Source organism: Lithobates pipiens, unplaced genomic scaffold (genome assembly GCF_037356315.1).
Source record: "Lithobates pipiens isolate NorthernLeopardFrog02 unplaced genomic scaffold, aLitPip1_a1.2 Scaffold_30, whole genome shotgun sequence".
NCBI classification, from domain to species: Eukaryota; Metazoa; Chordata; class Amphibia; order Anura; family Ranidae; genus Lithobates; species Lithobates pipiens.
The window spans coordinates 40,435,339-40,447,705 of record NW_027507791.1 but is presented as its reverse complement, the minus strand read 5'-3'; the positions used below and the strand labels follow the sequence as shown (position 1 = coordinate 40,447,705).

Genomic DNA, 12,367 nt, shown 5'->3' with positions numbered 1-12,367 from the left:
TAATCATTGTATATCTCTGATGTGAGATCTCAGGCACTGCTGCTTCTGACTGTTGGTCTCACCTGATTTGGAGTAAGATTCGGTGATGTCACTTCTGTGCTGCTCACTGTTCTCCTTTCTGGAGGCTCTGATATGAGGAAGCAAAGCCCTGCCTCTACCAAGATGTCCGCCTCCAACAAAGACACAGTGCAACATAAAGCACGGTATTCCATGCGTCTGGCCCCCTAATCTACATTTTGGGATGTTGGATGCGTGTATTCTAATGTTTTTTTTTTTTTTTTTTAGAAGCACGTGATTAGAGTCAGAGGCTCTAATAAGCTTCATAAAGATGGCTTTCACACCAAGCCGCCCATATCGTTGGCGGTAAAACGCCTCTATTTTTAGTGGCGTTTTACCGTCGGATTTGCAGCACATTTTGGTCGCTAGCGGGGCGCTTTTACCTCCGCTAGCGGGCGAGAAAAGGTTAAAATCACCTGCAATACGCTGAAATAGTCGCGTTTTGATGGCGGTATTGTAGCGCTGCCCTATTGATTTCAATGGGGAGCATCGGTGGAGGAGCAGTAAACACACCGCTCCTTCACCGCTCCAAAGAAGCTGCTGGCAGGACTTTTCCTGACGCCCTGCCAGCGCACCGCTCCAGTGTGAAAGCCCACAGGCTTTCACACTGGAGCAGCAGTTTGAGGGCGGATTGCAAGCGCTATTACTAACGCTATAGCGCCTGCAAAACGCCCTCGGTGAGAAAGGGGTCAAAAGGGTGGGCTTGGAGTGCAGAGCACTGCGTCCTGAGCCCACCCAGTTGTGTGACAATAGAAAAATAATATTTGCTACTGTCTTCCTTATTCTCCTCCTCCAATCAGGAAGTGGGTCCTGAGACTCGTCACCCGATTGGCTTAGAGGAGAAGCGATCCTATTAGGAGGAGGAGGGAGGAGACGCACGGGGAAGCCACCACGGTGCCAAAGAGGAGGAGACGCAGGGGAAGCCGCTGCCCGACGCCCGGAGGAAGCGCTGCCCAGAACCTAGATGGGGTAAGTGCGGGGCTGGTGACCAACTGGGAGGAGGGGGTGGGGGTGCTGTTGACCCGACCGACTGGGGGGGTGCGCTGTGGGTGCATTGTTTGCCGCCCCTCCCCTCCAAATAAAAATATACCACCAGCTGCCACTATAACTTGGTGCAGTGCTATTCACTTTCAGGCCATTACAGAGGACAGGGGGGCACGCTTTACATCTGGAGGAAGAGATTTAACCAGTAGCGATGTGTCCATAAAGGGTGCAGGAGCGGCAGAATGGCACGGCTGGGCACAATCACGCACCTGTACGTTGCGCTTTAAGTGCCCAGCCATGGGACGGGAGCGCGCCGCTCGCGGTGGTGTGCTCCCCACCCGGTCCTGAGCTCCGTGACCGCAGGACCAGTGGACCCGATCGCCGCTGGTGTCCCGCGATTGGGTCACAGAGCTGAAGAACGAGGGGAGGTCTGTGTAAACAAACTGCTTCCTACTGTTGCTGTCACCGATCGTCTGTTCCCTGATATAGGGAAAGACGATCAGTGATGTCACATGCCAGGCCACGCCCCTTACAATAAAAAAAAACACATAACGTCATACATAACACCTACACTGCCCCCTATTTCGTCAAATTGAAAAAAAAAATTGACGTGGGGTGCCCCTAAAAATCCTGAAGGGTCTGGTATGGATATTTAGGGGGAACCCCACGTCAATTTTTTTTCTTTATTTGGCGCAGGGTTCCCCTTAATATCCATACCAGACCTGAGGGGCCTGGTAATTGAATTTGGGGGAACCCCACGCTTTTTTTTTTTTATGAATGACTTTCAATGAGTGTTCTCTGTATTACAGGAGCCGACAATTCATTATAGCCACGAGTGATTTTAAATGACTTTTTTTCCTGCAGAAATGACACTTTGTGCAGGGACAGTTCTAAGCACGGGAAACATGCGCCCCTTCACAGGCATACTATAGACAGCCCCCAGGTATGAAATTTAAAGGAATATTACACTTTTATTGTTTCACTTTAATCATTATTAAAATCACTGCTCCTGAAAAAACTTTTTTTTGCATTGATCCCTGTCCCCTGGGGCAGGACCCGGGTCCCCAAACACTTTTTAGAACTTGCATATTAGCTTTTAAAATTAGCACTTTAGATTTTGAACGTTCGAGTCCCATAGACTTTAATAGGGTTCTAAAGTTCACACAAAGTTTAGGTCTGTTCGCAGGTTCTGGTGCGAACCGAACCAGGGCGGTGTTCGGCTCATCCTTACCTGGAAGTGATGATTTGCCCCCTACAGAGCCCTGATCCCACCATAATGGAGTCTGTCTGGGATTACATGAAGAGACAGAAGAATTTGAGGCAACCGACATCCACAGAAGATGTGTGGTTAGTTCTCCAAGATGTTTGGAACAACCTACCTGCCGAGTTCCTTCAAAAACTGTGCGCAAGTCTACCTAGAAGAAGGCAAAGGGTGGTCATACCAAATATTGATTTGATTCAAATTTATTTTCTGTTCATTTACTTTTCATTTTGTTCATTGCTAAAAACAAACCATTAACACTACTATTTCTGAAAGCATTCTTCATTTACAGCATTTTTTTGCACCTGCCTAAAACTTTTGCACAGTACGAATATACTGTATATACATATATTTATTGTACATATATAAAGGGTGATGTTTGTCCAGCTTTCATGTCTTTTTAGCTTCATTAATGCCTTTGAAAAGATGTTGTCCATTGTCAGTTTTTCTGATGCACTTTCCCATGATGTTTTGAGGATTATTTGATTGTAGCGATTGGCCTGGTTGGGGGCGGGGGCATCATACAGAGTATGGGGTGGGGTAAGAGATATTTGTGAAGTGGGCAAAAACTAATTTTCTTTAGGCTATCTCTTTTCTAAATTAATGTTTTTTTAAACATTTCTTTTTATGTACATAAACAACATATGGCCACTAGATGACGCTAAGGAGCATAGGAAATACATACATCTTTGTAACAAGATACATTGTTACAATTCTAGAGACCCCTAGAGCAGGCTTTCTCAACCTTTTAATCCTAGAGGAACCCCAAAAAAAATTTTCATGTCTCGAGGAACCCTTACTAAAACCAAATCATTAGGGCTCAATAGGAACAATGCTCCTTAAATTAGTGGTCATCAATAGGAAGAATGTCCCCCTTAAAGTGGTGTTTAGAAGGCCACCCTTAAACACAGCTAAAAAGATAGTTGGTGTCATGGTGCTGGCTTTGCTAAGTGGTGCTGAACCTTGAACTCTGTAGGCATCATCATCAAATAGGTGGTTCATCAGCCACAGCACAAGGAACCCCTAGAAACCTCTGAAGGAACCCCAAGGTTCCACGGAACCCTGGTTGAGAATGGCTGCTCTAGAGGTTATTAGCAAGGTATTACTTTTGTTGTTACACTGTAATATATAAGGTTATAAAAACTCTGAGATCAGCAGCTCAAGTTAAAATATACACAAAATGGTGAATTAATCAAGACTATGACTCCTTCTCCGTCCTCCCTCCTGCTGTCCCTGTATGACTCCTCTGGAGGTTTCAATTGGAGATAGAGTATCTGAAAGGATAAAGCTACTGCTGTGCTTTCTCTTTGGCTACCCCATGGTGCTCTGTGAATCCTTTGTCGCCGGTGATTCTTGTATTTTTATTGTTTATTTGTAAAACAAAGATTATGTGCGTGCAAAGCTTGACTTCAATGGGAAAGTTGAGCCCTTCATATCTTATTATCGGTTAAAGAGGATGTGCAAAATTCTGAGGGGCCACCATTGAGCAGCAAGAGAGATTTGAATTTCGCCTTTCTGCCCAGATGTTGGAATTGAGGCGATGGGGTACCCAAGCAGACAGAAATAATACATAGAGGCCCCTATGAGTGCCTGCTTTCTACTCTTGATACCATTTCCATAATTTTTTGGACCTGGCAGGTTTATTTTAGACCGGTCCTAGATGTCCTTGGAACTGAAGCTTTCGTAGAGATCAGTATGGCCCGTAGCCTGTGTTCCATCCATTTTCAAACCTTTTTAATAGTTAATGGAGGCCAATGTAAGTTCATGTTTTCAGCTCCTGATGCCATTTTTTAACAGCTTGGCAGGTTTATTTTAGATGGGTTCTAGCTTTTCTTGGAATTGAAGTTCTCATAGAGCTCAGCATGGCCCAAAGTCTGCGTTCCATCCATTTTTGTCCCAGAGCATTTCACAGAGGAATATGTCACTGAATAGTCTTCCTATACAACAAAAACCATAAAAGGAAATCATTAGTTGATTATATAATTTACTGGCAAAAGGTTTTAGAGAATATTAGCAGAGATTCATCAATCCAGTGATCCATGAAGGTTATTATATATATATAATAAATAATATATATATATATATATATATATATATATATATATATATATATATATATATATATTTATTTTTATATAATATATATATAAATATATATATATAAATTGTGACAGAGCGAGGCTCTGTCCCTATAAAATTGGAGGAAAAAGGGATCTCCAACCCTATGTCCAGGTCTGGATGATAACGAGCAGGGTGTGTGCCCAGCTGCAGACAGGCCATATAATGAAAGGATGTTGGGAGTAGAGTGTGAGGGATGGTGGAGTGGAGTAGCTTGCTGCTGTGCATGTCCAAAGAGCCCAAAGCTGTGTGCGTCCAAGGAGTCCAAAACTGTGTGTTAAAGGGCTTGAAGCTGTGTGCGTCCAAGGAGCCTAAGACTGTGTGTATCCAAGCAGTTCGTTTGAGGGGCAAGTACTTATAGCAGCACTACTGCTGAAGAGTAGCCAGGTGGGCTAGCATTTTCGTTTGGATTTTTGTGTGTATTTAATTTAAGCTTGGACCCCTGCGTGGGATTACTGGATGGACTAATATTTTGTTTTTCTTATAATAAACGTGGGCTACCAGGCCCTTAACCATCAACGCCTGCCTGATGTGGACTAAAAAATGCATCTACCAATTGAGCTAAACACCCCAATGTCACAAAATATATATCAAGTCAACATCATATGTAAGACTAAATTATTGATAGGCACCATAGCACTTTATTTTTATACTTGCTGTTGGTGGAACATTTTTACACTTTCTATTTAATATGTGTAGCGCTGGTACTCCTAATGAGTATGCGCTATGTTTGTAAATTTAGTTTTTGCCCAAAACTGTAGTTGAGTTTTGGGGTTAATCGTGCTAAATTGTGCTTGGCATCTGTTTGGCTGGGCTGTATTACGGTTCTGTCTGATTATAGGTGGGGTTAGCACCTGTGAGAGGCCTTAGAATGCAGTCTGGTTGGATGCATTAGGTACCAATCTCTCTCTCTCTCTGAGCCAATCAGTGGGCGCATTTGTCTCGCTGTGTATTCCAGGAGAGGGTACTTAAAGAGGAAGTAAACCCTGATGAGTTTACTTCCTCTTTTTTTCCCTGCAAAGGTAAAGCATAATGGACTACTATGCATCGCATAGTAGCCCATTATGTGTCACTTACCTGACACAGGAGCCAGCGAAGTCGCCGCTGTCCCCTGTAGTCCGCCGCATCCATCTTGCTGGTGGCGTCTCGCAGCTCCGCCGCTGCCATTCTTGGAACTGCCGCGCTCAGTGCGCCTGCGCGCCGCTGTCTATGGCGCATGCGCCGTAGACAGCGGTGCCCGTTTTCGGGCAAATATCTCCTAAACTGTGTAGGTTTAGGAGATATTTCTTGGACCTACAGGTAAGCCTTAATCTAGGCTTACCTGTAGGTCAAAGTGGTTTGTAAGGGTTTACAACCACTTTAAGGTGCTGAAGTCACGTGGTTCTGGGTTTCTGGTCCAGAAGTTGTTGCTGACTCCGTGGTCCTGGTCCTCCTGACCAGCCCCCAGGGGCCCTCATGGCCTGGGGGGCAGATCCATCCGTTTCTGAGCCTCGGAATTGGCTAGTCCGAGGTGCAGTCACTGGAAGGAGGATTCTAAGGCGTTCCAGCCGGTGTGCTGAAATGTTATGCCGTGTACGCACGATCAGAATTCTCGTCGGAAAGAGCTCTGATGGTTTTCCCGACATAATTCCGACGGAATTTCACTCAAGCTGTCTTGCATACACACAGTCACACCAAATTCCAACCGTCAAGAACGCGTTGACGTGCAACACGTATGAGGGGACTAGAAAAAGGAAGTTTAATAGCCAGTAGCCAATAGTTGAATGTGAGCATGCGTGAGTTTTTGCGTGTCGGAATTGCATACAAACGATCGGAAATTTCTGAGTTTGCCCCTCTGGAAAATTGAGAACATGCTATCAATTTTTTGCTGGCGGAAATTCGGACAGCTAAATTCCGATGGAGCGTACACACAGTCGCATTTTCAAATGAAAAGCTCTCATCGGTCTTTTGCTGACCAAAATTTCCGATCGTGTGTACGCGGCATAACAGTCCCACACCGAAATCTATTAGTTCTGATCCCCTGACACCGAGGAATGATCTGGCCCAAAATCTCCACTAAGCTGTGTTTGCTATCTGACCACATAATATTCTGTAACCCCAGTGTGACCACGATGTGACTTACCTTCCCTCCTCTATTGTTATCTGTAGGCCCTAAAAGGAAAAAAACAAACAATATATAAAATACAATGCAAAGGAAAAAAAAAAAAGAGTGACCCTGCCCAATGGGATGGGGAAAGCTGAGGGCTTTTCATCCTAAAAGTGATTGCAAAGGCAGAAGGTTTTTTTTGTTATCAATGCATTAAGATTCTATGCATTAAGAAAAAAAGACTTCTGTGTACAGCAGTCCCCCTCAGCCCCCCTAATAATCTCCTGACCTCCCTCTCGTCATCCAGCGATGTTGTAGGATTGTCACGGCTGCCCGGGACTCCCCTCCTCATTGGCTGAGAGAGCAGCGCGGCGCTATTGGCTCCCGTCTCTGTCAATCAAAGTCAGTCAGCCGATCAGGAGAGCTCGTGGGCGGGGCTGGGCTGCAGCCCTGCCCATGAGCCACAGCTCCCTGTGTCGGAATGGACACAGGGAGCTGTGGCTTGGGTGCCCTCATGGCAAGCTGCTTGCTGTAGGGGGCACTCAACAGGAGGGAGGTGCTAGGAGTGCCGACAAGGGTCCAGAGAAGAGGAGGATCTGGGCAAATCAACTGTACAGAGCACCTATGTATAACATGGTTTTTATTTTTCACAAAAAAAAAAACAACAACTTTACAATCACTTTAAAAAGGAACTTCTCTTCACCCAACCCAAAAAAAATAAATAAAAACACTTGTTCTTGGCAGGCTTCAACAAAAAAAAAATATATATATATATATACAGTAATAATAATTGAAAAAAATTTGTGTAAAAAAAAAATAATAATAATTGAAACGTTTTTGAAAAGATTGATTGAATATGAACCATACACACCTTGCACCTGATTAATCTGAATGTGAGAATAGAAAACATCACCATCCGCATTCTGCACCATGTTTGGTACTAAAGAAAAGAAAATAAAAAAATGAGGTCATTAATAGAAATAGCCAATCCCCTCCGTGCTCCATGACCTGGAGTCTGAGGTTGATAAGATGGGGAATTTGGAATGAATAACTAAATGAAATTAAGAAAAAATTACCGTTACTGTAATCTTCTTGGAAATTATTTATAGAATCTGGTCCGGGCACAACGTCCTGTGTTATATTATGTCCAACCCTGCATGGGATTCAAAGAATTAACTCAAGATGGACTCCTGTTCCCACCATCCCTGTGCTGCGTTCCCGGGTCTGTACAGTTGATGTGCCCATTATGAGGGGTTTCCACCATCCCTGTGCTGAGTTCCTGGGTCTGTACACCTGCTGTGCCCATTATGAGGGGTTCCCACCATCCCTGTGCTGAGTTCCCGGGTCTGTACATCTGCTGTGCCCATTATGAGGGGTTCCCACCATCCCTGTGCTGCGTTCCCGGGTCTGTACAGTTGATGTGCCCATTATGAGGGGTTCCCACCATCCCTGTGCTGAGTTCCTGGGTCTGTACACCTGCTGTGCCCATTATGAGGATTTCCCACCATCCCTGTGCTGAGTTCCCGGGTCTGTACACCCGCTGTGCCCATTATGAGGGGTTCCTACCATCCCTGTGCTGAGTTCCTGGGTCTGTACACCTGCTGTGCCCATTATGAGGATTTCCCACCATCCCTGTGCTGAGTTCCCTGGTCTGTACACCTGCTGTGCCCATTATGAGGATTTCCCACCATCCCTGTGCTGAGTTCCCGGGTCTGTACACCCGCTGTGCCCATTATGAGGGGTTCCCACCATCCCTGTGCTGAGTTCCCAGGTCTGTACACCTGCTGTGCCCATTATGAGGAGTTCCCACCATCCATGTGCTGAGTTCCAGGGTCTGTACACCTGCTGTGCCCATTATGAGGGGTTCCTACCATCCCTGTGCTGAGTTCCCAGGTCTGTACACCCGCTGTGCCCATTATGAGGGGTTCCCATCATCCCTATACTGAGTTCCCGGGTCTGTACACCTGCTGGGCCCATTATGACGGGTTCCCACCATCCCTGTGCTGAGTTCACAGGTCTGTACACCTGCTGTGCCCCTCATGAGGAGTTCCCACCATCCCTGTGCTGAGTTCCCAGGTCTGTACATCTGCTGTGCCCCTCATGAGGAGTTGCCACCATCCCTGTGCTGAGTTCCCGGGTCTGTACATCTGCTGTGCCCCTCATGAGGAGTTCCCACCATCCCTGTGCTGAGTTCCCAGGTCTGTACACCCGCTGTGCCCATTATGAGGAGTTCCCACCATACATGTGCTGAGTTCCAGGGTCTGTACACCTGCTGTGCCCATTATGAGGGGTTCCTACCATCCCTGTGCTGAGTTCCCAGGTCTGTACACCTGCTGTGCCCATTATGAGGGGTTCCTACCATCCCTGTGCTGAGTTCCCAGGTCTGTACACCCGCTGTGCCCATTATGAGGGGTTCCCATCATCCCTATACTGAGTTCCCGGGTCTGTACACCTGCTGGGCCCCTCATGAGGAGTTCCCACCATCCCTGTGCTGAGTTCCCGGGTCTGTACATCTGCTGTGCCCCTCATGAGGAGTTCCCACCATCCCTGTGCGGAGTTCCCAGGTCTGTACATCTGCTGTGCCCCTCATGAGGAGTTCCCACCATCCCTGTGCTGAGTTCCCAGGTCTGTACACCCGCTGTGCCCATTATGAGGGGTTCCCACCATCGTGATTCCAGCTTTGTATTACACAATATCTAAAACATTTGTCTACTTACCTGGGTCTCGCTTTAGCAAAAGTTGGACCTAAATGAAGGAAAACATTAATAGTGATTATAATAATAATAGTAACCATAATAATAACAATAATATCAAAAATAATAAAGCATAATAATAGGTGATATTACCCTAAAATATGCCAATGGATTAAGGTTTGTCCTCTTTTTTTACCCTCCACTAGACATTAACATGACCCCAGAGAAGCTGAACATTTTGGCTTTTGCCGAGTTTGGGTCTGTCCCCCCCCCCCCCCCCCTTTACTGAATACGTTGTTGAAAGCATATAATAAAGACAACTCAAAAACCCAAAGGGTTAATTACCTGGGTTGCTTTGTTGTCGGAACCATGGAACTATTGAAGAAACTTTGTGCCTGTAGACAAACAGAACACTAGCGAGGGCAACCACCAACACCAGGACTCCAAGGAAGGGCAACAAAATAATCATCTCTGTTGGACGAAACTATTTGAAATATAATCTTTGATAAAATAAAGTGGGAAGACATTGATTGTGGAAAACCAACAAGAACATTTGTGATATAAGAAAACAACTCAATACCTATGGTAAACCGTTAAGAAAACACTGTATGTATGTTGGCTTTGGACACCATGAAGGCCCTCCTTGAACTCTTTAAAAACCCTACAGCTTTATGCCACGTACACGCGATCGGACTATCCGGCGGACTCCACCGGACAATCTGCCCGTGTGTGGGCTCAGCAGTCCGGCAGACAATCCGCCCGTCTGTGTGCTAGTCCGCCGGACTTTTGAAATGAACGGACCTGCCCACACACGGAGTAAAGTCCGTTCTCAACATGTCATAGGGTGACCCCGCCCCTTATGATGTCACAGCCCAATCATCCTCTGAGACTGTGACATCATAAGGGGTGGGGTCACCATATGACATCACCCGGTGACTCCACCCCTTGTCCCTATATAAGTCGCCGCACAACGTGTCCCTGCCATTGCGGCCAGAGAGAGCGTTGATGTGCCCATTATGAGGGGTTCCCACCATCCCTGTGCTGAGTTCCTGGGTCTGTACACCTGCTGTGCCCATTATGAGGATTTCCCACCATCCCTGTGCTGAGTTCCCGGGTCTGTACACCCGCTGTGCCCATTATGAGGGGTTCCTACCATCCCTGTGCTGAGTTCCTGGGTCTGTACACCTGCTGTGCCCATTATGAGGATTTCCCACCATCCCTGTGCTGAGTTCCCTGGTCTGTACACCTGCTGTGCCCATTATGAGGAATTCCCACCATCCCTGTGCTGAGTTCCCGGGTCTGTACACCCGCTGTGCCCATTATGAAGGGTTCCCACCATCCCTGTGCTGAGTTCCCAGGTCTGTACACCCGCTGTGCCCATTATGAGGAGTTCCCACCATCCATGTGCTGAGTTCCCAGGTCTGTACACCCGCTGTGCCCATTATGAGGGGTTCCCATCATCCCTATACTGAGTTCCCGGGTCTGTACACCTGCTGGGCCCATTATGACGGGTTCCCACCATCCCTGTGCTGAGTTCACAGGTCTGTACACCTGCTGTGCCCCTCATGAGGAGTTCCCACCATCCCTGTGCTGAGTTCCCAGGTCGTGGGCTCAGCAGTCCGGCAGACAATCCGCCCGTCTGTGTGCTAGTCCGCCGGACTTTTGAAATGAACGGACCTGCCCACACACGGAGTAAAGTCCGTTCTCAACATGTCATAGGGTGACCCCGCCCCTTATGATGTCACAGCCCAATCATCCTCTGAGACTGTGACATCATAAGGGGTGGGGTCACCATATGACATCACCCGGTGACTCCACCCCTTTTCCCTATATAAGTCGCCGCACAACGTGTCCCTGCCATTGCGGCCAGAGAGAGCATTGTGTCAACAAGGAAGAAGGCGGCGGCGGCAGAAGGCCCGGGCCAACGCTAGTAAAAGAGCTATAAGAGCATAGCGGAGGCCCGGCAAGAAGAACCGAAGAGCGGGACAAGACCCCGAAGTCAGAAGAAAACCCCCGGATGGCGCTGACGACGAAGGAGAAAGCCAGGCTCCTCCGCTAGTAAAAGAGCTAGCAGAAGATTGCGGAGGAGTCCAGCGAGAACACCCCCCCAAAAGACGGAAGAAGAGAAGATTACCGGAGCTGTCTAATAAATTATTTTAAAAACATGTGTTGTGTTTTTTTATTTCCCCATTTTGCACCAGGTGAATGGGTAGGGGTACATCATACCCCCTACTCCTTCACATAGGGTGGGGGGCCGGTATCTGGGGGCTCCCTTATTAAAGGGGGCTCCCGGATTCTGATAAGCCCCCCGCCCGCAGACCCCGACAACCAACGGCCAGGGTTGTCAGGAATAGGCCCTTGTCCTCATCAACATGGGGACAAAGTGCTTTGGTGTGGGGGGGCCGCAGGGCCCCCCTTTCCCCAGAGCACCCCCCATGTTGAGGGCACGTGACCTGGTACGGCTCAGGAAGGGGGCGCTCGCTCGTCCCCACCCCCTTTCCTGACCGGCTGGGTTGCGTGCTCAGATAAGGGTCTGCTATGGACTTTGGGGGGACCCCCACACGTTTTTTTTGGCAAAGGGCTTCCCCTTTAAATCCATACCAGGTGACAGGGCTAGCGAGGTTTCAATCTCGCTGATGGAGGCGGCGACATTGACTTCCTTCGCTAGTCCTGTCTACCTGGAGCCATGTTCAAAATGAACGGACTTTATTCCGTGTGTGGGCAAGTCCGTTCATTTCAAAAGTCCGGCAGACTCCCGCCATAGTCCGGCAGATTGTCCGCCAGAAAAGTCCGGTCCTGTGTGTGCAGGTCCGCTCGTTCGGAAAGTCTGGCGGACCTCCGCTGCAAAGTCCGGCGGGTTGTCAGCTGGACTAAGTCCGCCAGATAGTCCGATCGTGTGTACGCGGCATTAGTCACACTAAACCTATTATGAAGGAAATTCCACAATGTGCAGGCACTTGAAGCCTGAAGAAATCTTCAATGCAAGGATGCCTCGTCATTTTCCTGTCTCAGAATTTACACCGTTATCCCGGTTAACAGTTGGACGAGTCATAGTATTATCTCCTTCATTTACAGACCATGGTACAGGCAGTGTAATCAATGAAAGAACTTTCCTCAAAGGAACAGGGGAAGGAGAGAGTGTGTCCCAGTTGGATCATATGTACTGCT

At 47.5% G+C, this 12,367-nt stretch overlaps 1 protein-coding gene across 1 annotated transcript in view; it reads right to left on the bottom strand.

Moving 5' to 3' along the window:
* Window positions 1-2,253: 2,253 nt before the first annotated feature.
* The window catches only part of LOC143942670 (Fc receptor-like protein 3), a 51,242-nt gene continuing 41,128 nt past the window's right edge, over window positions 2,254-12,367 (bottom strand). Inside the window, exons 9-14 of the mRNA XM_077464049.1 lie at window positions 9,545-9,670; window positions 9,224-9,251; window positions 7,583-7,659; window positions 7,378-7,446; window positions 6,543-6,571; window positions 2,254-4,239 (exon numbers count right to left, since the gene is read on the bottom strand). Of these exons, the coding sequence (XP_077320175.1) occupies window positions 4,126-4,239; window positions 6,543-6,571; window positions 7,378-7,446; window positions 7,583-7,659; window positions 9,224-9,251; window positions 9,545-9,670 (443 nt within the window). The 3' untranslated portion in view covers window positions 2,254-4,125. The remainder of the gene's footprint in view (window positions 4,240-6,542; window positions 6,572-7,377; window positions 7,447-7,582; window positions 7,660-9,223; window positions 9,252-9,544; window positions 9,671-12,367) is intronic.